Source organism: Ascidia mentula, chromosome 6 (genome assembly GCF_947561715.1).
Source record: "Ascidia mentula chromosome 6, kaAscMent1.1, whole genome shotgun sequence".
NCBI classification, from domain to species: Eukaryota; Metazoa; Chordata; class Ascidiacea; order Phlebobranchia; family Ascidiidae; genus Ascidia; species Ascidia mentula.
Genome location: NC_138571.1, coordinates 20,589,372 through 20,615,167, shown reverse-complemented (window position 1 = coordinate 20,615,167; position 25,796 = coordinate 20,589,372). Strand labels below are relative to the sequence as shown.

Below are 25,796 nucleotides of genomic sequence, written 5' to 3'. Positions count from 1 at the left end.
AGAACTCACGTGCGATCTTATGTCAAATGCGTTAATCAAATAGGATTTCCCATCGATCATAAATAATATTGTTAAGTACCGGATTGAGGCTCATAATTGGCATATAGGTCGCAACACTTGTAAAACTTGTATATTTAAGCGGCTTTTGCCACCGTCCAAGTCATCCAACATATTTATTTCATCTCAATTCAGTGTCAACCATTAGTATTCAGATAGAACAGCTTAAATTGCACTGAGTTTAACTGCGTCTTGTTCCATAACCAACCCAAACGCACCGATTAAAGGGAGCGAGAATTCAAAGCCAGAATAAATGTAGGTTTTACGAACTCTTGCAAACGAGCGCACGCACTTAGGTATTTGAACCGACTTCCTTTGCATGGATGTATTTTGATACGCCGTGTTTTCGTATCAGTGACGTTATTCGGTCCTCGGAAATTCAAAGGTCTCCGGCAACTTGAAGGAGGTTTTAAGCAAGTCACAGTTGCGTCGTGATTACTGCATTGAGTTTGCTCGGGTCTGTGTGGTTGGATACGCAACGTGATCCAGTTCAGATCAAGCTTGTATTGTAGCTGACCGTGGTTTAAAGTCACTCGTGCTTGGACAAGTTATAACTGACAGAGTTGAAGGTGAAGTTAAAACCAAGTAGAGATGCCAGATGTAATTTGCGATGGATAACTCGCCTGCAAAACTCGTTTACAAAGATATGTTTGTTCCTTTATTATCAGAAAACAACTTTAATCATAAACAAATATTCTCAACACTTTCTGTGCGGCTGACTTATATCTGCATCAAAAGATCTTTAGCGCACAATGTTAATTGACGTGGAAGTACGTCAAGCTTTCTAAAAAGACCAAGCGGTCCACGTGATGAATGCATGATCCCCGCGTGTCTAGTTCGACGCATTGCGATCACTGAAGCATCATGTGACTTGTGGCAGGTGCCTTTTTACAACGCGTGACGTAAGAAATCAAGGAAAAGTGACTTCTGTATCGCAACAATTGACAAATCAGTTTTACTAACAAGGTTTTGTGGTGTATTTGGCAACGATGTACATAACAACAGCATTCTTTTCATTGCGTTCGTTTGCTGATGTTGTTGAGACCTCAGTAGACGGGATAATGCAGTTATGCGCAATTAACAATCAACAAACGCACGCACTGAGCACTTCCTTGCATAATTGCTGACCGCACTGAAAGTTTTACATTAAGTAACGTAACATTGGTCAACAGTTTAAGGTTGGATTATGCGCAACATGTATTTAAACTCCACATTTACCATTTGCATTATTTTCATATTTGTTTCATCCACGCAGCATAAATGTGTATTGATTTTCGCCAGCAGGTCTCAGTGAATCTTCCATATTTTCAATGTAGTTGCTAATTAGGTAATTTTGGTGCAAATTTAACGTTGGCGTTTACTTTGTTAATTTCCATGTGATGACTGAGCAACTATTTACAGATTTTCAAAGTCTAGCTTGTTTGAAAATGTTGAAATTGATTTTGTTTGGAGTTTTGTTGGTCGGCCGTCTTGTCATAACTCACCAACAACAACAAGTATGCAGAGTTGTTTCCATTTGTGATGGACAAGAACAAGGATCAGAGATAGAACATTCCGGCTTGAAAGGTGCCAGAGGAGAGACTGGAAGACCAGGAAAGATGGGACCACGTGGACCTCAAGGTCACCGAGGTGAAAAGGGAGACCAAGGACCTGTGGCTGGCAAAGAAGATTTGATGAGACTTGTTACAGGTATAAGATTCTTCTCTAAACACTTTTCGACAAAATTTATTATTGGATAGGAAACTTTAACAAACCAAGCAGTTTAGATAGATATTTGATACAAACACAGCAGTACAACAAATCCCCTACACGGTGAACTCGCATAAAATCATATTCAAGTAAATTCATCGAACATTTTATTCACAGAGTTGTCGAACAGAGTGGATCAACTGCAAGGTCAACTGAGTAACACTTCCAACAGTTGAGTTTTACTTTATTTAAATATAAATCTCACATATGTGTCAAATTCTGAAAACCTTTGCCCGTAACTCACGTCATGACTCGCTTCTGCCCCTAGTGGTGTAGATACTTGCGTGCTCACCAATCTACACCACTAGGGGCAGAAGCGAGTCATGGCGTGAGTTACGGGCAAAGGTATTGGCAAACCCAACATATACGTCATCACGTGCGAATCAGAGAGGGATTCCATCTGGCACCGGTATATTCTGGTCATAATGCAGGTCGTGCAAATATTCTGGGGTTGTCACCGCCTACTTGCGTGTGAATGAGTTTAACTCAAATACTTCTGCCAATCTGATGAGTTTTAACCGTCTGCAGATCTCTGGAATCTCATAGATTCTCTTCCACCGGTTTCCTGTAAAACTTCACATCTTAAAGGTCGCCAACATCTCATATCGGGAGAAGAAGTTTACTGCGAAGATGGGTGGCAGGTATTGATAATGTGGTAAATATCACTAACACAGGGGTGGACAATCCCTGGCACCAGCGCTATGTTGGGTAAGCGAGGTGATTACGCACGCCAAGTAACTTACGATTTCACACTACAATACTTAACCATACGCCCGGGATTGTGTTGTTTATAAAGGTCAGGAAATTACACATGAAAGTGAAAAGTCATATATTGACATGGAGGTCATCTAACTTTTTTAGACCAATTTACCGAAAATCAGTGTCAAGTGTTTTACTTGATAAATACCAGGTGTTCCAGCGTCGTTATGATGGATCTGTGAGTTTCGATAGAGATTGGGTGGATTACAAGAACGGGTTTGGGGATCTATCAACAGAATTTTGGATGGGTTTGTATTCCAATAAAGCAATCCTTAACCAAGTACAAATGTTGCAAAACTTTGAATAATAGTTTGTTTTAGTTTAAAATGTACCGCTCTTCTGGCATAAAATATACATGCTGTACTTTTACGACGTTTCGTCTGCCATGCGGCGAGACTTCATCAGGTATTGATGTCGCAATTTCAAAGTAAACCACACTAAAACATGCAGGGGCACAAAAAAGGACACGTTAACACCGCTTGTCAGATCACGTGGCAGAGGCAAAACACGAAACACTGCGGGAGGCGCAACAGTTACAACAAATTGTTATAAACTGCCTGAAAGTAAACACATTGTTCTTTGTCGTTGACGCATCCACTGTTTTTGTGAATGTGGATCGACTCAAGAATGCTAAAATAATCGCTCCTTTTGTTGGGCAATATTCCGCACCATGTGAAAAACTCACTCGAGTTTGCAGTCGAGGTACGGAGCTTACGAGTGGAGCAACATGACAGCATGGTATCCTTTGATGTGGTGTCATTGTTCACCAATGTACCGGTATCCCTAGCAATCACCACTGTTATGGCACGCTCAAAATATACTGGCAATAACCCGTAAGGATGAAACGCCCACTAGCGGAGCAGTTGTTATTCCCTTCAACCCTGGCCTTAACGAAACATTGCGAAGATTGATGTCGGATTAGGCATTAAAATCTATACTAAGCCCCATACAACGCTTGGCAATCCAATTTCACGACCCATTGCTACGGAGGCTTCCGAGCCAAAGGGAATGGTCTGTTTAATACCATGCAAATATTGCGATGGTATTTACATCGGCGAAACTAAAAGGGCCTTTAAGACGCGACTGAAAGAGCATCGCCGTGATGTCGCATCGAAAGATGCCAGCAAGACTGCGTTGGCCAAGCATGCGGTGACATTGCGACACGAAGTTGTCTTCGATAAAGCCCAAGTTCTGGAAAAGGAGTTGGACCACACCAAGCGGCTCTTTCTTGAGTCGTTTCACATTCACAAAAACAGTGGATGAGTCAACGACAAACAACAATGTGTTTACTTTCCGGCAGTTTATAACAATTTGTTGTAACTGTTTCGCCTCCCGCAGTGTTTCGTGTTTTGCCTCTGTCACGTGATCTGACAAGCGGTGTCAACCTGTCCTTTTTTCTTTTTTGTGCCCCTGAATGTTTTAGTGTAGTTTACTTTGAAATTGCGGTATTAATACCTGATGAAGTCTCGCCGCATGGCAGACGAAACGTCGCAAAAATACAGCACGTATATTTCATGCCAGAAGAGCGGTACATTTTAAATTGCAATATGCCTGTGGCAGCAACAGGAGTTCCAGCTTTGTTTTAGATTGAATACATTTACTGAACACATTGTTATAACTTGTACACACCCAGTTTATATACAGGCCAACCAAGCAAAACGTTTCAAGTACGCTTCGTAACAATCCTAGAGTCACTATAACAGTATAAGTTTATTCAATTTAAATTCTAGTGTTTTCAACAATATTATTACAACCAACAAATTTTATCAGGTTTGGAGAAACTGCATCAAATCACCAGTGCGTCCACTAGATGTCGCCTTCGTGTTGACCTTCAGGATTTTTCCGGAGGTCAAGGATTTGCCGAGTATAGGTAAGACTATGACGTATTTAACGTTTTCAATTTAATGCCATTGTTTCAACGATAATTTACCTGATGCTGCCAGGTCGTCATAACTAACAAAATCTTAAAAGTCATTAGGGAAATACCCTCCTTATTACGTCAGATTCACAAAACTCGTGTTTTAAGTTTGAAGCAACACAGAATATTCTTGCTGTGTTTCAATGCATTTACTCGGTTCGGAAAAATTATGAAACAAAAAAGTTTAGATACCGCACACACATAGGGATGGTAATCAACTCGTAACGACCCCACATCACCGCTCTTGAGGTTTGCGCGATCGCTTGGTCGCGGATTGCCAGGACCGAGCTCAGTGGGGCTCGGATTGGGTCGAACGTCACCTTTTTGCGCAGTTCAAGCGAAAATGACCACGGCCAAACCGTTTGACAATTGGTTGCAGCAATCCAGTGAATATTAGTGCTGTGTCCCACATCGATATATGGGATCAAATGGTTATTATATTCTCCATCTAACACCCACGCATAATCCAGTGTTTGAAATTTCGATTTTCTGCCCAACATGCTCGGCTCCCAATGTTTTGAATGAGGCAACAAAAATCCCGTAATCGCGACGTGTAAGACGCTGACACAACTTGATTGTCAGTGTATAAGTTGTATAGTGTAAACACTCTGTGTTCTCTTTGCCCACCCCTGGGTTAGCTGCTGGTCGTTGCGTGGTTGATTGGATATTGTTGGGTCTCTATGCAAGAAAATGGGTGCATTGGCCTGCAGAGTTAATTCCTTAGGCCAGTGGTTCTTACCCGTGGGAAATTTTAGGGTTGTAGGTGGATAATTAGTCGGAACCGAAATACACTAGTAGTTGTAAACGAAATATAATGATCTGTATTCACTGTGTGTTGTACACTTATTGGTAATTGGTAATGCCATGCGGTAGAAAAAGTTAAAAAAGTATAACAGATATAACGAAAATACAATAATTAAATTCTTAGTTAAAAAATGTAAATACCAGTGGGAAATAAGGATTCCGTTTACACTGGAAGTAGGAAATGAGATAAAAAAGGTTAAGAACCACTTAAAAAAGGTTAAGGAAAATCTGTTGCCCAGACGAGTTTATGCGGTCGTTGTTGCCCAACTCCTTGTGGTAAAATCTTGAGTGCCAAGTACTGACCTTTGCCAAAACGTTGCATCTTGGCTGGAAAGTTAGAATTATCCGCTTTGTTCTTCAGCTACAATAAAGCCTCCTTGTAATCCTCCAGTCGTTTGTGAACTTAAAGTTGAAAAATAACTGGGTTTCCTTCTGAAAACTTCTAATCCCACTCTGTGTTTATTGCTTAGTTGACAAATAATTATCCCACACAACACAACACAATGTATGACACATGTCGTTTATTACGTCATAAAGGGTTTTATGTTTAACAATCATTTCCATGAGCAACAAACCAATGTAAGCGGATTGATTTAAAACAACAAATTATCCGTTGTTATTTAAATTACTTTGCATTAAATTAAAGATTATGACATTGTTGTTTTCAGTACTTTCAGCATTGGCGATGAAGGAAGTTCTTACACAATTACTATATCCGGATATTCGGGGGATATATCAGATTCCATGGCTGGGTCCCGCAATCTAAACGGGATGAGATTTTCAACACGCAGCAGAGACCATGATGAGTGAGTAATAATGATACAACGTGTCTGATTATATTTCTGTTTTGCTAACGAAGTAAATCGGGTTGTTTTAAAAAAGATGAAATGCATTTCCTCAAATAGTTGATTTTCGTTGACAAAGTTAACCGCCTACCCTAAATCAACAATTGTAAAATTCAATTGCTCTGAAACAGGGGGTTGCGTTAAAGTTTTAGTGAAACACAAAATTTAACTGAGTTTAAATAATTTGTAACACAGAGTTGTTGACAACCGACTTAATTATAATTGCAGGCATCAAAGTGTTAATTGTGCTGTGGTTCAAGGTGGAGCTTGGTGGCATCGTACATGTTCAGATGCCCACCTCAATGGTCCGTGGTCGAGAACTTCTACTAGTCGCAACACTATGAGTTGGTATTGGTGGAAATACTCATGGAGCGGAATAATGAGTTCTAAGATGAAAGTGAAATGCGAGTAAATGTTGGGGAGGTTTAAAGTGACGAAAATTAACATTGCGTCGTTAGTTACCATGGCAACGTTGTGTTGATTGACAATTATGGACAGACATTGTAAATACTTTCACCTGTTTTGATGAAGGCTTTAAATCGTAAATAACAGGAAAGCAATTATACCGAACCGAATTTATTCCACAAATCCTTACAGTTTTTGTGTTAGTAGCGAAAACTTTGCCATTTTGCATGTTTGTTATTATCATGGTATTTGTAGGGCGTTACTTAAAACGTCTACACAAATAATAACACTGCCGTATATCTGACTCCTGATAAAAAGGCTGCTATCAAACCCACAGTCAATCGATCAGTTTAATGCATAATAAACAAGCGCACGAGGATTAACAATAACACGTTACAAACCACGCGTACAAAAAGTCTCTGTCCTATATGTCCTTTGTCCTCTGTCCCTTCGTATCTTTTTTACGCAAAAGACATGTGGCCTATATAGAAAATGCATACCGGGTTATTTGAGTTCGGATTACCACGTGACACATTTGAAAAGGCGGCTTGTTGCTAGAAGTGTCAACGAACGAATAGCACGTTCGCCGTAAATGAGTTAAACTTGGTTTACAGCGTGATTATTATCCGACGTTAACAAAAAAACGGTTGATGCCAGAAAAACACAACATAATAATTGCAAATATGACGTCGACACTACTTATTATTACATTTTGTGTGTTTCGGATGCCACTTCTTCCATAGAATTATGTTAACGTGTCAATTAGATATTGACAAATTCCGTTTTATCATTCCTTGTATATCATGTCGTTGTTGTAATATCGCATGCAACCGTTTCCATGCTATATGTTGATAATCCATGTAAATATAAACATTGATCCATCAGATTCGACAGTTGATTTCTGATTCGAGGATGTCAGTAAATTTGATTCAGTTCAGTTTGGCTTTCTCTGATAAACCCCAAAAATGCATTCACGCCAATTCACCGCTAATATTGTAGGAATGTGTGTTGTTTGATTGTTTGAACTGCGTGTTCAACTGCGATATGCGTTTCCCTGACTCCCGACTCCTCTTCGTAACTAACCAAACTTGTGTTCGTTTGTTTTATTCACCAAAGACGAAAGATATATGTGCAGAATACAACTCAGCCCCAGAGTAGAATATACAGACGGTGATTCTGCGCTAAAGGCGAACCAAAATGTAGAATGGAATGGTGAAACTACACTAGGCAGAAGCCCAGCGCAGAGTGAATTCGGACCACAGAAACCACAGATTTAAAGACAATTCATATTAACCAGTTATGCGGCTTGCGTGAGAACCGCGATACATAATTACATGTTACGAGCGATTCTCCTGTGTCGTTCCAGAAAATGGGAGTTACACTTCCTGGTACGAACTGCTAAGTCACTCTCATTACGTCACGGCATAAACGTTACAATATTTGCAGAAATGCGCGGATATCGCGGCGTCATTTCACCGACTTATGGGAAAGGTTTAATGTGAGGGTAAATTGTGTAACAAGGTTTCTTGTCAACACACAGATCCTCATTGCAGCCCAAATGATGACGTCACGGCCGTGGGCCTTCGAGTGGCGTCTGTCACGTGTTTTATTTGTGTTGTTGTTTTTGTCTGTTAAGTTACCTTCCTACTTCTGCACACACCTTGCTGCAACTCATTCTTACTTGACACTGATGATGAACACAGTGGTGTTTGAAACGTTTGCTTCGGCATGAGTAGCATACTAGCTTTGGCTTTCCTTTACAAATCATTTTCTTGTCACCTCCCAAGGTTACACCTTATACACTCTTGTGTAATAACCTAACTTAACACAGCAGTTTGTGGAGGACACAGACGCGTCTGATGCGTCTGCCGGTTGCATTCCATGGAAGAATGTAGATGGCATGGAGAGAGTGAAGTTTTGTAGAATTGATTCCTGAACTCGAAATAAATTACTCGATAAATAGAATTTCCAGCCACCAAAAACCAAGGGTCATGACGTCAGTTTCAGGCCATGTTAAAAACCAGAATTTTCCGACAAGATCTCAAAATACGAATTTCTTTTCGATCCCAATTCAGGGTTTGTTTCTTTTTCAAAACCGAGCGACAGTGAAACAATAGCAGTAATTGGAACGTAACAATAAGCAATTGTGACATCATAGGCCTCAACTGGCTTGCCACAGACAAACAAGGAACTGTGTTTATAAAACAACCAAATCGAAGAAGCAATAAATTGATGCAAATGTACAATAAATAATATTAGACAGATAACAATGTTAAAAGATAGGCAGTCTAAGGATAAAAGGGTTGACAACAATAGGTACAAAAGCGGTTGGAATATTTCATGTTACGTGGTGACGTCGTCGTGTTGATGACGCTATTTAGATGTTAAAATTAAGCAGATACACATGTTTTGGGTGTGGGTCATGATTGGGGCGAAATAATTGTGAAATAATATTGAAATTACAAATCACAAGTTGAATTGCCATGAGTGGGACTGACAACTTTATCACTGGTTGTGATTTCTATGGTTATGGAATTTGGTTTCCCGAAAACAAAATACACAGAAAAGATCACCAAGTGCTTCAGGACAAGAAAGAATATGACTAGCGAAAAAAACATGTGAAAGTGGCAAAACAAATGAAAATCGTAACTGCAAGGTTTAAACACTGGAGCGGAGTATTGAGAGTGGGTGTAAGCGTGTATGCCGAAACTATAAGATACATGATCCTGTAAATAAACCTTATTGGGACGTAAAAGACTTGGAACATCTCGCGAGCTCGTTCGGGTCCAACGACACCCTGGTTAACTCTGTGGATCCTCCCAACCGACGATAGTTTTTGCTGAGTAATGTCACAAAAACATGCATCGGCGAAGGCAATGTTGTGTGGTAATGTGGAAGCCATTGATATAGATCGCTGTGGTTCATATGGTGACCCTGTGGAAAACCCCTGATCTTAACATTCAAGTTTGTGGCTAAAACGACAAATACTAAAGTTTCGTTAAAATCTGAACGCAATAAAATTGCTCGGTGTCAACTTTCAATGCTTTCGGCGGAAGAGGGCGGTGACGTAAGCTCGCATGAGTTTCACAATCTCATTAACTTGTTCTGCGGTGAAGGAAATGTCCCCTCTTGACTCGGTCTGAAGTCTGAAAACGTTCGCAGATCAAGCTCCGAAAGACTGGATCCTGAGAGGAAGACACAATAACATGTTCAACTCAAGGAATGTAGCTGCAAAATCTTGTTTAATTGTTTGCAACAGTAGTTCTGAGACTTTTCAAACGTCAGAGCCGAATTCGAAACCGGCCGCAGCAAACCCGAGACTCTATTTGAAAACTTTTTTTGTAAGTGGGCATTTGACCGAATCAAACATTTGGGCCGTAGTTTACCAACAATTTTGTTTTCTGACGCCAAATAAACTGCAGGGAAATATGGACTCCACGTTACCCCACTACTATGGTTATGGTAAGTTTATGTTTCGTAAAATAAACTGCATTATATTCATAAGACCGATAAGCAGAAATGTTGAGAGCCAATAACTCCAACAAGTTTCGTGTCTTTCCGCGTTGAAAACGAACTATTGTGTTCGATCAAACTTACTTTTCATATGAGAAATGATCTAGGGACTGTGAGTGACCTCGTTTGAACACAGTTGCTCCCTGCGCCGATATCGCCAGAGTGAGAAGGGTTTGACCGAACTGCGCGTCGTGATTTTCAACTTTAAACAAGTAGGATCCGTATCCGGGCCACCGACGTGCAAGGTTAACATATTCAGCCTGAAACAAATTGTTGAGATAAAAGGAATTAGACGGAATGAAGAGAACGCGAAATATGCTGAACATAAAATTATGCGAATAATATTTAAACATCAAGCACCCAAATACAATGCCAATAAATATCAACCACGGGCAGAGATGCACCGACATCCAATAACACAAAACTCCAGTCTTATTGTTTAGTGAGATTATTGTGATACTGACCACGGCGTCTTCTTGCGGCATTCCTCTCAATCTCCTCCATCTATCCAGGACGTTTGATTTGACATCCTGCAGTTCCTCCAGGAAGAGAGTCCTCTTCATCTCACCGCTCTCACCTTCCTCCTTCACCTTCTTCATCCCTCTCTTCCTGAACGTGTTGAAAAGACTCGACCCCTGAAAGAATTAAAATCTGACGAAACTCTTCGTTGACAAAAACGATTTGTTCAATTTTAACGTTTCGGTCTCAATTAGCTTCGTCCACAAATTAAAATCCTTTGTTGTTTTACTAACTATCAATATACGAGCTGATTTAAAGAATGACGATTAGTTGTGGAATACGATTCATGCGCGGTTGATGCCAACGTCCAAATATAACTCAATTTTGTTTTGAACAAAAACGACTTGAACGCGTGTGAACAATAAATATGCGGAATAAAATGGCATGGGCACCGATAAAACCACAGTTTATCGAGTCAGGCCCCCATGGGAACGGATAACTAGCATGGTATGAAAGGATGTGTTCGAAGAGGGGGAGATCTACGTGGCGAGTTTGAAATTTTACGTAATTTATGAGAACGTCTTAATTATCGAAAAAGTCAAATTGAGACCGAATAAAAACCTTTACTCACAGAACGTTTCTTGGCTGGCATTGAGTTTGCATTTAATTCATTCGAGAAAGAATCGGTTCGTTTGAAGTAGAAGTCTTCGTTTTCGTTTGTGATCTCGTAAGCGGCCATCAACTTGTTGATTGGATAATATTTGCCAATGTCAGCACTGGAAAATGAAATCCATGTTTTGTATTCGCAAAAGAAGTCTTGAAAATCCATTGGCATTTTTATATTTTTATGCTTTTTGTTGGTTAAACGGAACGAAGCAATGAAGATAAAGTTTCGGCTCCACTTAAATAAACTTACTCAATATTGATTTGATGGTAATTTCCTTCAGCGAATTGCAACCTTAAAGCTGCGATATCTTTCAATACGTCATCAGATAGAGGGTAAAGTCCCTGTATCACTTGTTCGTGGACCTGCGACAATAGGGAAGTTCTGAGTTGATGTTTTTAAGAAAGCTAGAGGTTTTATGAAATTTATTTTCTGCATTGGAAACTCCTGCGTTTAGAAAATACAAACTACAAAAATGAGTAAATATTTATTTTAAGTCAAGCACTCAAGGTCAGTGTTTCCCGAAATTTTTTCGCCAAAGTTATTTGAGTTGAGAAGGAACCCAGACGATTTAAGGTGTCCAGTAGCTCATGTAAGGAATTCTACGGCTCCGTGAAATCCGCGTTGGATGCCAGGTTACCATGACGACAGAATCAACCGAGGCAAGTTTTCAATCAAAAAAAATCACTGAATGGAAACAGAGAAACTCCCGACTCACGTCTTCGTAAACGAAGTGATATTCGATTGAGTCTTCCCGTGCATCAATCGGATCGAACACACAATAAAGTTTGAAGTAGAATACCCATTCCGAATCCTTACCGCCACTATCCGGATTCGTTTGTGATTCCGAGTTTGTTCTGTTTAAATTCGAATGTTTCGCGTTACATGAGAAAGGGTTAAATTACATGATGCGAAAATCTACTTTTGTACGATAATATTTTTATTTTCTTCTTTGAGCTGTGTGACCAATTACTTGCAACGAATTTGTAACTAGACTTCTCAAATCAAGTAAAAAAGTTCCAACGGCAACTTACTGTTCGAACTTTGCAACGATATCAGCGAGGAAAGTGTTTGGTTCAATCGCTCTGTCAACATCGCCCTTGTGTTCGAATAATGCGAACGTGTTCTTATTCCCTTCCACGTTCATTCCATGCTGGAGTTTCTGGACAACCTGAACACCAAAGTTGGACGTAAACTGTCTAAAGTAACTCCTCTAATTTAAAGTAAAAATATTTTGTAACTAAAACAACGATACGCTTCTGAACACATAAAAATGCGGAACATAATTTAATAACAAATATTGAAAAAGAAGCATGTTTGCCACCAACCAACAAAACCAGATCATCAGAAGAAAATACAATTCAAAATTATACAAGAAATACTTCCGAGTGTTCGACATTACAATTTGCAGCAATGCTCTACTTGCCTTTCCAGCAGTGGTGAAAGAGTTAATGTAGATTTCGCATGTTGCGCCACCATAGCAGTTAATCACAGTGACCAGGTCCCTCATCTCCAGCACAGCACAAATCTCAGCAATGGAAGGAACCATCTCACGTCGACGTGACGTCTGCTGACTAAGCGCATTTTCACAAGAGTACCAGCATAAGCTCCACCAAGAGTGCCAGGAAATCGCTCTTGTACCCTGATAACGGATGTTAATAAACAAACGGTGAAAAGGGATCCCCGAATAATCATTACTGTACAGATTCCCAGGCATCTTATGGCACATTTGTGTGCAGTCAACAGCGCGAGGTAAGATAACCCGACCCGCTGTAATGCAAAACTACTGCTTAGTAGCAAGTGCTTCTCAGTGGCGCACGCCCCACCAGTTTTGCCCGGCAAAATCGTCGGTGGGCGTGAAAGCTTAAGATATTTCTTGGCTTATCTCTCATTAAACGAGCATTTCGTTTCAAATTCACTGGGAATACAAAGCATTGAGGCAAGCAATAAATTCTGGTTTACCAACAAAAGTGGGATTAGAGATGTTTTAGAATTAGCGCTCAGATCAGATATTCACAAAATTTTCGTCTGCGAAACCTAGAACGATTGTTTAACTTAACCAAGAACCCCCAAATTCAGTAAACCTTTTGTGTTAAGGGTTCTGCGAACTCTACATTGGATAACCAAGTTATTTACAGACTTTGGTGACGTCATACCTCTTTAGATGCAGCTTCAGGTAAGACAGCACAGGACGTGATGGGTGGTACGCGCAACACATACAAGCTATGAGATGCCAGTAATGCGGACATGACGTCACATGAAGCTGGTCACACATTTGCTCGTCTGTGGTGAGTTGGAGGGTGTAGATGGCGGTTTGTTTGATTAATTGGAGGTAAAGCTCGTCCTGGAATAGCTTGGAGCCGTGGCACACTCGCATGATCGCCTGGAACGAACAGATAGATGGTTTGTTGGCTGGACGGTGTCGCAATGCTTTTTGATTGTCTGTTTTGAATGCTGATTGATGTCAAGTAAAACTTTGATATAAATTGTGATCTGTGAACATCATTCCCCACTCATTGCAAAGAAAGATCCACAATTACCTGACAAACGTCATAAAATGTGCAAATATATAGGGGAGGAACTCAATTACAGGCGGGAATTCGAGAAATATCAAAAAGCAAAATTTAAAAACAATTTTTACCTGGAGTGATTTCGCTTCCTCCTCAATGTTCTGAAAAGTCCGTTCTTCCATTTGAAGGAGGACGTTAAAAATCCTCACAGCCTCGTCCCTCAACGTGTAGTGGTCGTCACGAGAGGGCACCTGTGAGCAAACATCGGTTGATTATGATTTCTATACCTTTTTTTTCTAAGTAGCGAAACCAATACTTTCATATTTTTTTTTGAATAATCAACTTGGTTCGTAAGCAACACAACAATGTGAGCAATGTTACGTCACAGATAGTTCGGGTAAGATGATGTTGACGTCATCGTGGTTTTATGACAACCACGTGGATACTTGCAGCACTATTAAGTTTGCGTTAGCATTGGATTCTGGGGCGGATAGTTGTAATAATTGCTGGGTCACCTGTTCGTATGGAAGGGATAGCAAAGGGGATCTTAAAGGTTCGCTTGATTGCCTGAAGATTGGGTTTCTTTTGTAGATTAAGTCGATCTCCTTTTCATTGTCATCTGAACGCTGTTGCAACATACACAAATTTTTAGTCATATTTTCCTACACTATGGGCAACATGCTAAATATAAGAGAAATAATGAAATGCTTTGGGCAGAGTCGTTTTGTTAACAACATTGTAATAATATTTCCTGATGTGTTTTTTAAGCAGGTAATTTCAATGCAATAAGCTTTTCGCCTGGCTACCTAAGTGGCAAGATAATCACCAGACACATCACCGACATATTAGATCGAAGCAGTTGCCCTGAAAGCAGATTACTCCAAGCAACAAGCTCAGTTTCAATTCTACACTTCTGTACCTTGATCTTGTCCATTAGGATCTTTGTTTTGGTGATAATCAGAGGTTGTCCATCTATCATAGCCTGGATCTCACTGCTCCAGATGTTCGCGTCTTCCTCTACCTCCGTGCTGAGTCGGAGGGTGTGCTTCCTCCCGTACACCACAATCTCCCACAAACCTGTCTGCGTCTGTAGTAAAATAGAGGTGCCGTAACTTCTAGTATAGAAAGTGTGGATCGAAACTACAGCTGCCGGTCAATGTTCAGTAATATTACACAAAAAATCACATGCTTAAAGGAATCAACGTATATTTCCCTTGTGTTATACCAGACTGATCCTGTTTAAACAAGTGCTTTTTGTGTAGGCAACATACATATTATTAAACTTTATTACATTCGTTTTATGATTTTAAGTGTTACGTGTTTTACATGGTGAGACGGAATCGTCCAGCTATACAGGATCTCACAGCGAGGTTCGATTAACAAGTGTTCATCTCTAGTAAACACACGAAAGCTCACTTTTACTCCTACATACACCAGGGACTTACAAAGACGTTCTCGTCCGGTGAGGTGACAACACAGAGACTGTTGAGTCCCATCGACCCGATCTTCTGGGCATCGCGGTTGCTGTTCTTGAAATATTCGATCGCGTTTGGTTTCAGAACGAACCACCGACGTTGGTGACTCACTTTCTGCTTCTCGTAAGATGTTTTAAGCAACCAACCTTGCTGTATGAAAGAATCCTGGCCAGCCTTTAAGTTTATTAACAATATTTGAGATTGTGGGCGAGCCCGAAGAGTTCCCTTACCACAAAGAAAATATGTATTGAGTTATAAAAGAAAGTGTTACTGACTTTTATTTTCTTGACAAAACTTATTGTGTAATTTTTCTAAAAATCCACTTTGTCGTTTCGATGTGTGACCAATTGTGAAGCAATCATTATAAAACCTGAAGTCAAATGGGATTTGGTTTCTGTCTGTTTAACACGTACCGAGTCGCCTGAACTTGCTGTGTTCTTGCTCTCATTGAGTAAAGTGATCCAGTGATGCATTTCCTCCCCCGAATCACTCGCGAAAGTGTAAACACGTTGCGATGTCGTCACAGTGAACGTGTTCGACTTTCCTGCAGTCACAAACCACTTAATATTATTCACATCTTGTCGCCACGATGCCACGATAGGAGTAATTGGTTATAATGTAGCATCCATAATGTATCCGATTCCTGAGATTAAAATCAGTGCCAGAACCCCTAAAGCCTATTTATATTGTAACGTCTTTTCCTCAAGAGAAAATGACAACTTGCTCAAATACACGAGAGTCACCTGACACAGATGTTGCGGTTGCCTGGGTAACGGTTTGACCGTCGACCGTCATCAGAGCGTTCTTCGGGTTTGCGAACTCGCTTTCCATGTTTGCTATCTCTTTCTCCGTGCTCGATACAATCTTCATCAACATTTTGCGGAAAAAAAGTTCCACTTAATAACATTTCACAGTATTTTCAGTGAAAGTCCACACTGCATCCAAAGACTTTTTACCAAACGTTGGCGATTCTGGTTTAAACTCACCTGTACCATTCCCCCGCCTCCTCGCTCGATTCCGCCGAAAGGTGGTGCACTTTTGATGACGTCATAATGATGTCAATGCCATTCTCTTTCTCTGTGACGTCAGATATTTGACTGAGGTCGATCGTCCCCCGACACTTGGCTTTGACTTTTTATTCTTTTGCAACCTCCATTATCCCTTTGTACAACTTCTGCAACAAAGGATCTTGGAACTCTCAAACCCTCCATCTCCAAACCATGCCACACAGAACGGTACCCCCACATGAAGATGGACCTTCTAAAATTTCTTTGATTCGTTTTTCAGCATCATTTATAATATTCGGATCTTTTTGCCAAGCACCACGTCTATGCAGCCCCATTTCTTGTAAGCGTCTTTTCAAGGTTCTCAAACTGAAAGTTACATTGTGGTAATTTTGTAACAAATGCAAAATTTCAGAGTGTTCATATCCTAGTTGAAAGTAGTGGGTGATGAGGTGTGTTTCATCAAAGGTGGTCCCTGCAAGGAAAAATTGTATTGTCCAAACCGAAATAACAAAATTGCAATGAATGTAGGCCAACTGGAAATACACAATACAAACACACTTACCATGGCCACAATGGGTACAAAATGAATGATCAAGTCCCACATAGTGATCACAATTTAAACAATTCAATCAGTTGAACAGTCCCTGCCAACAACTGGAGTAGGTAAATGCTTACTTAGCTGATATAGTCAGTCACCCGTCATGCAAAAATACGAACGGAGTGAAATCAACGAGAACCTGGCCTGTCACCACATTTTGCGTCACATGAAATATATTTCGCGCGATGTAAATATATTTCGCGCAGTGAAAATATATTTCGCGCAGTGAAAATATATTTCGCGATGTTACGAAATTTTATTTGTAGCGGTCGAAATATATTTCGCGCAGTGAAAATATATTTCGCGAAGTGAAAATATATTTCGTGCAGTGAAAATATATTTCGTGCAGTGAAAATATATTTCGCGATGTTACGAAATTTTATTTGTAGCGGTCGAAATATATTTCGCGCAGTGAAAATATATTTCGCGAAGTGAAAATATATTTCGCGCTGTGAAAAAATATTTCGCGCAGTGAAAATATATTTCACGCAGTCTTAAAATATTTCGCGCAGTGAAAATATATTTCGCGCTTCGTTAATATTTTGCGGTGGCACTTATGGGCCACCGTAGGCCCACAAGTGCCACCGCGAAATATTAACGATGCGCGAAATATATTTTCACTGCGCAAAATAAAATTTCGTAACATCGCGTAATATATTTCGACCGCTACAAATAAAATTTCGTAACATCGCGAAATATATTTTCACTGCACGAAATATATTTTCACTGCGCAAAATATTTTTTCACTTCGCGAAATATATTTTCACTGCACGAAATATATTTTCACTTCGCGAAATATATTTTCACTGCGCAAAATAAAATTTCGTAACATCGCGAAATATATTTTCACTTCGCGAAATATATTTTCACTGCGCGAAATATTTTTTCACCGCGCGAAATATATTTACATCGCGCGAAATATATTTCTTGTGACGCAAAATGTAGTGACTGGCCAGGTTCTCGTTGATTTCACTCCGTTCGTATTTTTGCACGACGGGTGACCGACTATATCAGCTAAGTAAGCATTTACCTACTCCAGTTGTTGGCAGGGACTGTTCAACTGAATGAATTGTTTAAATTGTGATCACTATGTGGGACTTGATCATTCATTTTGTACCCATTGTGGCCATGGTAAGTGTGTTTGTATTGTGTATTTCCAGTTGGCCTACATTCATTGCAATTTTGTTATTTCGGTTTAGACAATACAATTTTTCCTTGCAGGGACCACCTTTGATGAAACACACCTCATCACCCACTACTTTCAACTAGGATATGAACACTCTGAAATTTTGCATTTGTTGCAAAATTACCACAATGTAACTTTCAGTTTGAGAACCTTGAAAAGACGCTTACAAGAAATGGGGCTGCATAGACGTGGTGCTTGGCAAAAAGATCCGAATATTATAAATGATGCTGAAAAACGAATCAAAGAAATTTTAGAAGGTCCATCTTCATGTGGGGGGTACCGTTCTGTGTGGCATGGTTTGGAGATGGAGGGTTTGAGAGTTCCAAGATCCTTTGTTGCAGAAGTTTTGAATAAAATTGATCCTGATGGCTGTGAACTCAGGAGGGGCCATCGTCTGAAGCGCAGAGAGTATAACAATCCAGGGCCCAATTATGCCTGGCATATAGATGGTTATGATAAATTAAAGCCATTTGGTTTTTCCATACATGCAGCCATTGATGGTTTTAGTCGTAAGGTCCTATGGCTTCATGTTATACGCTCCAATAAATGCCCACACACTATAGCTTCCATGTACCTTAGAACTGTTTCACATGTACAAGGTTGTCCAGTGCAAATTGTGTCTGATTTGGGCACAGAAAATGGGATATTGGCAGCAGCACAGTGCTTTTTCAGAAACAGTATCAATGCACATCGATACGTTCCTTCACCAAGGAATCGGAGAATTGAAAGTTGGTGGTCAACATTGTGCAAGTTTCGTACTTCTTGGTGGCGAAACTTTTTTGGTGATCTCGAGTTTAAAGGTGTTGTTGATTATTCACTTCCTTTAAGCAAGGAGTGTGTGTGGTATTGCTTCTCCAAAGTTCTACAAAGTGACTTAAATTTTGTAATGGATCACTGGAATAGTCATCGAATACGAAAATCAAGACACAATGTTATAGCTGGTCGACCAAATTTACTTTACTTAATGCCAGAAAGGTATGGTGGAAGAGCAGACATGATAAATGCAGTCTCACAAGAGAAATTTCAAGTGGTGTGCAATGATATTTCCCCACCCGAAGAAGTGAACGAATATGAGAAATATTTTGACTATGTTCGAACTGAACTTGGATTTATCATGCCAACTTCCTGTGCAGAAGCACTGGCAATGTACAAAGGGATAATGGAGGTTGCAAAAGAATAAAAAGTCAAAGCCCACAGCCATTTATGCATGTTTGTACTTCAGTATATTGAACTTTGTTGTTAGTGCAAGTATGCTAATTGTCAAATTACATCAACAAACACAGGCAACTTTGTGAAAAATTGTTTTTTTACTCACTGATTAACCATCAGCGTACTGCACTACTAGAATCTAAAAGAGGTGGTTTGTAAATGCTAGGATACAAATCGAATTTTTTTCCCATTGTATTGCGAACAGATGATGGAATAGAAAAGTGTGAAAGACAGCATGCAGTGTAAATGAAGAAAAGTGAGTGCATAAATATACAGTGGCAAGTAGCAGTGGCACAAAAATCTCACAATTATGCAGCAGTACCTCAAAAATGCAATAGTAAGTGTCAGGTAAAAACAATTTTGGTATAAAAGGATGAAATAAGTTTCACCAAAACAAACAGGAGGCAGTAGAATAAAAAAATAAAACACTAATTTTGCTTCGACAATGCTGACGGTCACGAACAAAATAGTGAGTACGTAAAAAATATAAATTGCTGTTTTGCCATATAACACTTGAAACATGCAATAAAGTGACAACTACTTATGAATACAAACAATGAAATAGAATAATTTTTTCAATGTAAACCAAATGCCTGGCCATTGGACATTGCTGTAATAAAGATTGATTTGAAATCTTGAAGTTCTTCCATATGTTTTGTAGGGAGCGTAATTGTTTTCGCACATGCGCCAACAACAGGAAAACAGATTGTGTGGTTTGGGTTGTTGCTCATGCAGTCATGATTAAATTCCACAGATATGGACAAACTGTCACCAAATATTGGCCTATGTTTTTGGCCTGTTAGCCAACCTAGCACACCAGCTGGAGTACAATCAGCTGCTGCAGTCATTGTCTCTCCAATATTTTCTACATTGACTTCATTTTCACTGTTAGTACAGCAGTAAGCCAAAACCTCTTCTGTGGGGGCCCGAATACAGTTATCCTCAATATAGTTCAAGAAATCTTGAAAGTTATCCATTATCTTCTCCTCTACGCACCGCTTTGTGGAATTTTTTGAGGAATATTGCGGTTGAAGTAAACTTGACACATAATTGGCATCAACAGTCAATTTGCCTGGAATGAATAATGGTGCAAAAAGTAAGACATTATTTTTGACAACATTGAACAAACCAAACAGACTCAGCCCTGAAGCAAACTCTTTGAGGCAGCAAAGCCGCTTATTAGTGATGCTTACCATGATTGTGCGACTAATTGCACTAGCGCTATCAATATTGATTTTGCCTGTGTATCCATTTTCTGTAATTATGTCAGTATGAACAAGTGGGTCAGCACAAACTCTCTGTATCAGTTGAACTTCATTCTCAGTAAAGTGTTGGTCAAGATTTAGTTTGGTTATATCAACTGAATCCATGTTAGCAAGAATTGTGAACACATTTGGGTGTAAGCAATGTGGAGCTGGCCCACCTTGCACCAAACTTGCAGCTATTATTTCACCACATGCTTTGAAATGTCCATTTTGGACATGAAGCATTGAGTCAACTGAAATACTCACATGGAAATCATCCACAAGATGCCATGTCGATTCTATCAATTGATTCCCAAACATTTAAAACTGTACACAATAATTTAAGCAGATAATTTAATACCTTTTTCTCTGCTTTCGAGTGTTTTTTCAACGTTGAATTTAAATTCATCCAAACTTTTTTGGGGGTAAGGTATGTAAACATACGTTGCCCAATTCCCGCGCTCATGGGGGAACGACCGGATTCGACCTCGGGTGTTCCTGGGGTTTCAACGACTTGGTGTCTCCAAACAATGAAGAAATAGCTTGCGGTAAAGGCAAATTCACTTTGGTGCCAGCTTGATCTACTTGCGTAAATTCAGAATCGCTAAAATCAGAATCACTACCGTAAGCGTCGCAAAGCGTAGCCAAGGCCGCCATTTTGACCAGAAATCAGTTTGAAACCGGCACCTTTTCATCAAATATAAGGGAAAGCACCCGAAAAACCATTGAAGCGTGCAAACGTCAACATCGGTATGAAATGCAACAGGGGGCAAACTTTGTTTCCCCTTACAATTACTAAACAGCTAAACTGTACTGACTGCAGTGGAAACATCACTGTTCGTTGGCGAGTTACTTGAATGGCGCGTTTGTAATGCTGGAAAGTGACCACGTGGTGTCGCTGTGCGTACATTTAAATCCCAATGTTACGAACGGTAGACACTTAAACCACCTCACGGATGGGCGAAACGGGATTTCTCCGTTTCATGCGTGGCTACTCAACATTAGTTTCCACGAAGACTTTGCAATATTATAACTCTAATATTAAGTTTGTTTACGCAAAAACGTTGTTACACACTAAAGGCCCGTTTACACTACAGACGATTCCGTGTTTGTTTTATTGTGCGCGCGTGCTGAGTTGTGCTGGGATGGGATGTGCCGGTCTGTGCTAAGATGTGCTCGCTTTTGCTCGACGAGCATAAATTCGGACACAGTTGGGCACATTTCGGCACACATTAATGCGAGAGTGCAAGGCGACTGCTTAAAAGGAGAGGACATATATTATTTTAGTTGTGGTTGTGTGATGTGACCGCGTTTGACATGTGAGCGATTGTTTTGAGCGTGTGAAATGGTGCCGTAACTGCATTACAAAGCGGTGTGCGGAACGGCGTCTAAGCGGGATGCTGCTGTGAAAAACCATTGGTTCAATTATACCATCTTTGTTTTCATAATCTGTGCTGTTTGGTTCAACATACTGTAGTGTTACCTTGCGTCGTAAAAAATTACGTAAAAGCAGTACATGCCTTAACTATGTAAAACAGTACATGCTTTTGTTGAAGAATACGTACAGCCAATAGCAACAACTTCAATTTGTACTTATAATAACGCTGGCGGTGCCGAGAAATGCAAGACTGATATCCTTGAAAATTATCAACGTAACTTGTCACTTGCACTTGTCGGTTTCGTGTTCATTACAGGAAAATCCCCTTAGTTGTGCTCGATTATTCCAGTAGCGTAAACACCGTGTGTCCCAGATTGTGCTGTGCCGTGCCATACTGTGTTCGTGTGTAAACGGGCCTTAAGAGCATATTGTTTTTTGGTAGATTTGGCAAAAGACCGAGAATTTTGATACTTTAGGACGTGTTTAGCATTGCCGAAGCACGTGGTGAACGAAACAACCGTTTTGTTGATGGAAGATGTGTTGCTTGCTTTCTAACATACCTCTATACAATACCTTGATAACTATTTTAGTTCAGAAGGAATAATATTTCCAACAAACATGTCTGAAATGCTACTTTTAACCATATCACGACGAACCGGGGAAATCCCGTTTCGCCCGTCCGTGAGGTGGTTTAAGTGTCTCCCGTTACGAACAGTTTAACCATTTAATAACATTTCTATGTTACTTGAACCCATGTGCGTATATGTGCACATTTGCATTACATCATCGCATTCCTTTGTTTCACAAAGCGTGCTCACTGGTCTACTTGCGGGAAGCCACAGTAATCGTTGAAATTAATGTAGATTTGACTTCGTCTAGGTTCTAGTAATACTTTTAATGTTTGTGAAGTGTTATGAAGACTTCAAGGCCTGTCATGTGCCCCCAGGTCGGAGATCCTGCCTTGCTATGCGAAAGCAAGGTATTACTACACTGGAATTGTATCTACGTTTTATTGTCGTTTTTAACATTAGTCCGTTTAATAAAGTCAGGCGCCCATTTAGTTAAACCAGTGCAACTCCATTTGCCCCACAACCACATTCCTTCACGCCTCACTACAAACTTCTATTGACTTCACGCTCAGCGCCAACGAAGCATTTCCCCACTTTTTTGCAGTTTTGTGTCGTGACGTCAATTGTGTTGCCAACGTTCTATAGGATGTTGAGCGATTGTAGTCATTATATTAATATTAGACAAAGCATTAAAAGGTTTATTTTTTGGTATCTGAATAGTTGCGTTTGTAAGAGTTTGTTTGAAAGCATAGGATTAGGAAAAGAAACACGCATAAGTTCTTTAATATTAGCGATCCGTCATCCGCCTGGTTTTGTTAAAGTGAGAAAAGAAATTCACCTGAAAACCAGGAGCAAGATACGAAAATATTTGTGTGTAATATTTCATTTGAATATGTACATGTTGTAACGTGATTTTGCATTACATGTCAACGGTTGCATTAATGGACTTAAGGTTGCATGGCCAGTTGTCATTTTGGCGTCTCAGTCCACTGGGTTGGGTAATTGGTATTTTTAGATCGTCTTGGCAAGCGGGTTTCATTTCAAAATTTAGCGATAGGCAACAGCTGACCATTCATGTGATTTGTGTCTTTTTTTGGCTTTTGTGTGATATGGTTTAACAGCTGTTTTGCGTCATATTAATCTCAAGTGACTTGGTCGCTTTGAGACTTTAAGTTTTCCCATGTGACTGTCCTTCATCGTCTTTCAGTAACCGACCTTTCTTTGTAACTTTTCGTGTGCGTTTAGCTGAGGACCGAGGCAGGGCAGCGCTGCTGTACTGTGCTCATCTCAGTTCATCGGTTTTGTGATTTGGTTCTGTTCAATTTTGTCTGTGCGTTTGGACGTAAATTCACTCAGTTTGGCGTTGGTATAATTGCGCATGTTAATTTCGTGTCCAAAATTGTTCATTTTAAATGAATATTGTTGGAATGTTTGCATCAAGTTTCAATTAAAGTCAGGTTAGGAAAACACAACAATTAGAACTCACGTGCGATCTTATGTCAAATGCGTTAATCAAATAGGATTTCCCATCGATCATAAATAATATTGTTAAGTACCGGATTGAGGCTCATAATTGGCATATAAGTCGCAACACATGTAAAACTTGTATATTTAAGCGGCTTTTACCACCGTCCAAGTCATCCAACATATTTATTTCATCTCAATTCAGTGTCAACCATTAGTATTCAGATAGAACAGCTTAAATTGCACTGAGTTTAACTGCGTCTTGTTCCATAACCAACCCAAACGCACCGATTAAAGGGAGCGAGAATTCAAAGCCAGAAAAAATGCATATTTTATATTTGAAAAGATGGGACAGATTTGTCGGTCCCTCCAGAGCAGCGCAGGTTGATATACTTGCAGTATTTATTGAACTTTTCGCTTACATGGAGAACTTCGCTTTGTTGTTTAAATTCGTGTTCAATCTTTTAACCGAAATGTAGCAGTTGGGTCTACAATTATCTTTCGCTAATAAATCAACTCAATATCGACTTCACGAAGGAACAGCAGGCTGTGCTTTGTCCTGCGAGTGCTGATGCTGATATTGTCCACAATTATTAACGTTACGCCCCAAGGGAGGGCAAATTCACTCAGTAGGAGACGATTTACATTACATCAAATCTCCAAGTAACTAGTGGTGACGGACTTAACCCTGAATATGTTAAATTGGAGGCCATTTTATCCCAAAACCCTCAAATATGGTTGTTTGCCGTAATGTTGTGTTCATTATTCTGGAAGCAATGGTAAGTGATCATCAATACAGGCAAAACTACTTCGAACTGTTGGTAATCTGATGAACGTCATACTCTGAAAAAACAAAATATCGGTAAGATGCGCCTTCCTGTGCTCCAGCTAGCATCACCAAAGCAGATACAACAATAACCAATCCATTGATATATATATGTGTGTGTGTGACCAAATCAACCAGTGGGAAAGAGTGTTTGACAACTTGTTACCTCTGTGCACATCTTTTAGGTGGGGCGAAAAGTAAAATTTAGATGATGGCGACCACAGTGCTCGCCTGTGTATCGAAGCGTGCCATTGCCTTTCTCGTGTTGCGGTTGCCGCCTCATGAACGAGTGTTTTGCTTGTCTCAAGTTTGACTGCGCAACTTAATAAAGCATCAACCACTTTGAGACCATCGATTGAACCTGTATCTTCCCCTGCCTGAACATACAGTTGATTGGTTGATTAGCCGGTGCAAGAAGTGTTGTGTGTATGACCCGTTAGTCTTGAGATGGGCGTTGAGCTGTACGGTTGTTTTTAGTGTCGGGCGTTTACTGGAATTGTAAAGTTTGGGCTTCGCAGCCAAGGCATTGCAGCCGAGCTGGATCAACCACTTTTCCAGACAAGTCGGAGCGAGATCTTAAAAATCAAGCTCCGGGTGAGGTTTGAACTCACGACTCTGGGCTAACCAGGCCCAACGCTCTACCAACTGAGCTACAGGAGCTCAGTGGCTTCACGAGGTATATTGTGGCCAAGGTACACTGATGCGCAAGCGCACAACTTGTCATGCGACCTTCACATACGTAGAGGATCTCCACCACCGTAATCAGACAACGCAGAAGTAATATCACGCTTTCACTGCCCCCCAAGTGAGAAGATCCTGCCTTGCTATGCGAAAGCATGTATTACTACTGGAATTGTATGTACGTTTTATTGTCGTTTTTAACATTAGTCCGTTTAATAAAGTCAGGCGCCCATTTAGTGAAACCAGTGCAACTCCATTTGCCCAAAAACAACAACCACATTCCTTCACGCCTCACTACAAACTTGTATTGACTTTACGCTCAGCGCCAACGAAGCATTTCCCCACTTTTTGCAGTTTTGTGTCGTGACGTCAATTGTGTTGCCAACGTTCTATAGGATGTTGAGCGATTGTAGTCATTATATTAATATTAGACAAAGCATTAAAAGGTTTATTTTTTGGTATCTGAATAGTTGCGT

At 40.1% G+C, this 25,796-nt stretch overlaps 2 protein-coding genes and 1 pseudogene across 2 annotated transcripts; 2 read left to right on the top strand and 1 right to left on the bottom strand.

The window, feature by feature from the left end:
• The first annotated feature begins 5,981 nt into the window (after positions 1 to 5,981).
• On the top strand, positions 5,982 to 7,289 carry LOC145906677 (fibrinogen-like protein 1). Its single transcript, XM_082994126.1, has 2 exons — positions 5,982 to 6,093; positions 6,361 to 7,289. Exons 1-2 carry the CDS (start codon positions 6,032 to 6,034, stop codon positions 6,542 to 6,544), a joined length of 246 nt encoding a protein of 81 aa, XP_082850252.1. The 5' UTR covers positions 5,982 to 6,031; the 3' UTR covers positions 6,545 to 7,289.
• Positions 7,290 to 9,574: 2,285 nt separating this feature from the next.
• LOC145907422 (unconventional myosin-X-like) overlaps positions 9,575 to 25,796 on the bottom strand; it is a 37,266-nt pseudogene continuing 21,044 nt past the window's right edge.
• On the top strand, positions 17,674 to 19,129 carry LOC145906184 (uncharacterized). The gene is made up of 2 exons (XM_082993604.1): positions 17,674 to 17,894; positions 17,985 to 19,129. The coding sequence occupies exons 1-2, from the start codon at positions 17,828 to 17,830 to the stop codon at positions 19,127 to 19,129; spliced, it is 1,212 nt and encodes a 403-aa protein (XP_082849730.1). The 5' UTR covers positions 17,674 to 17,827.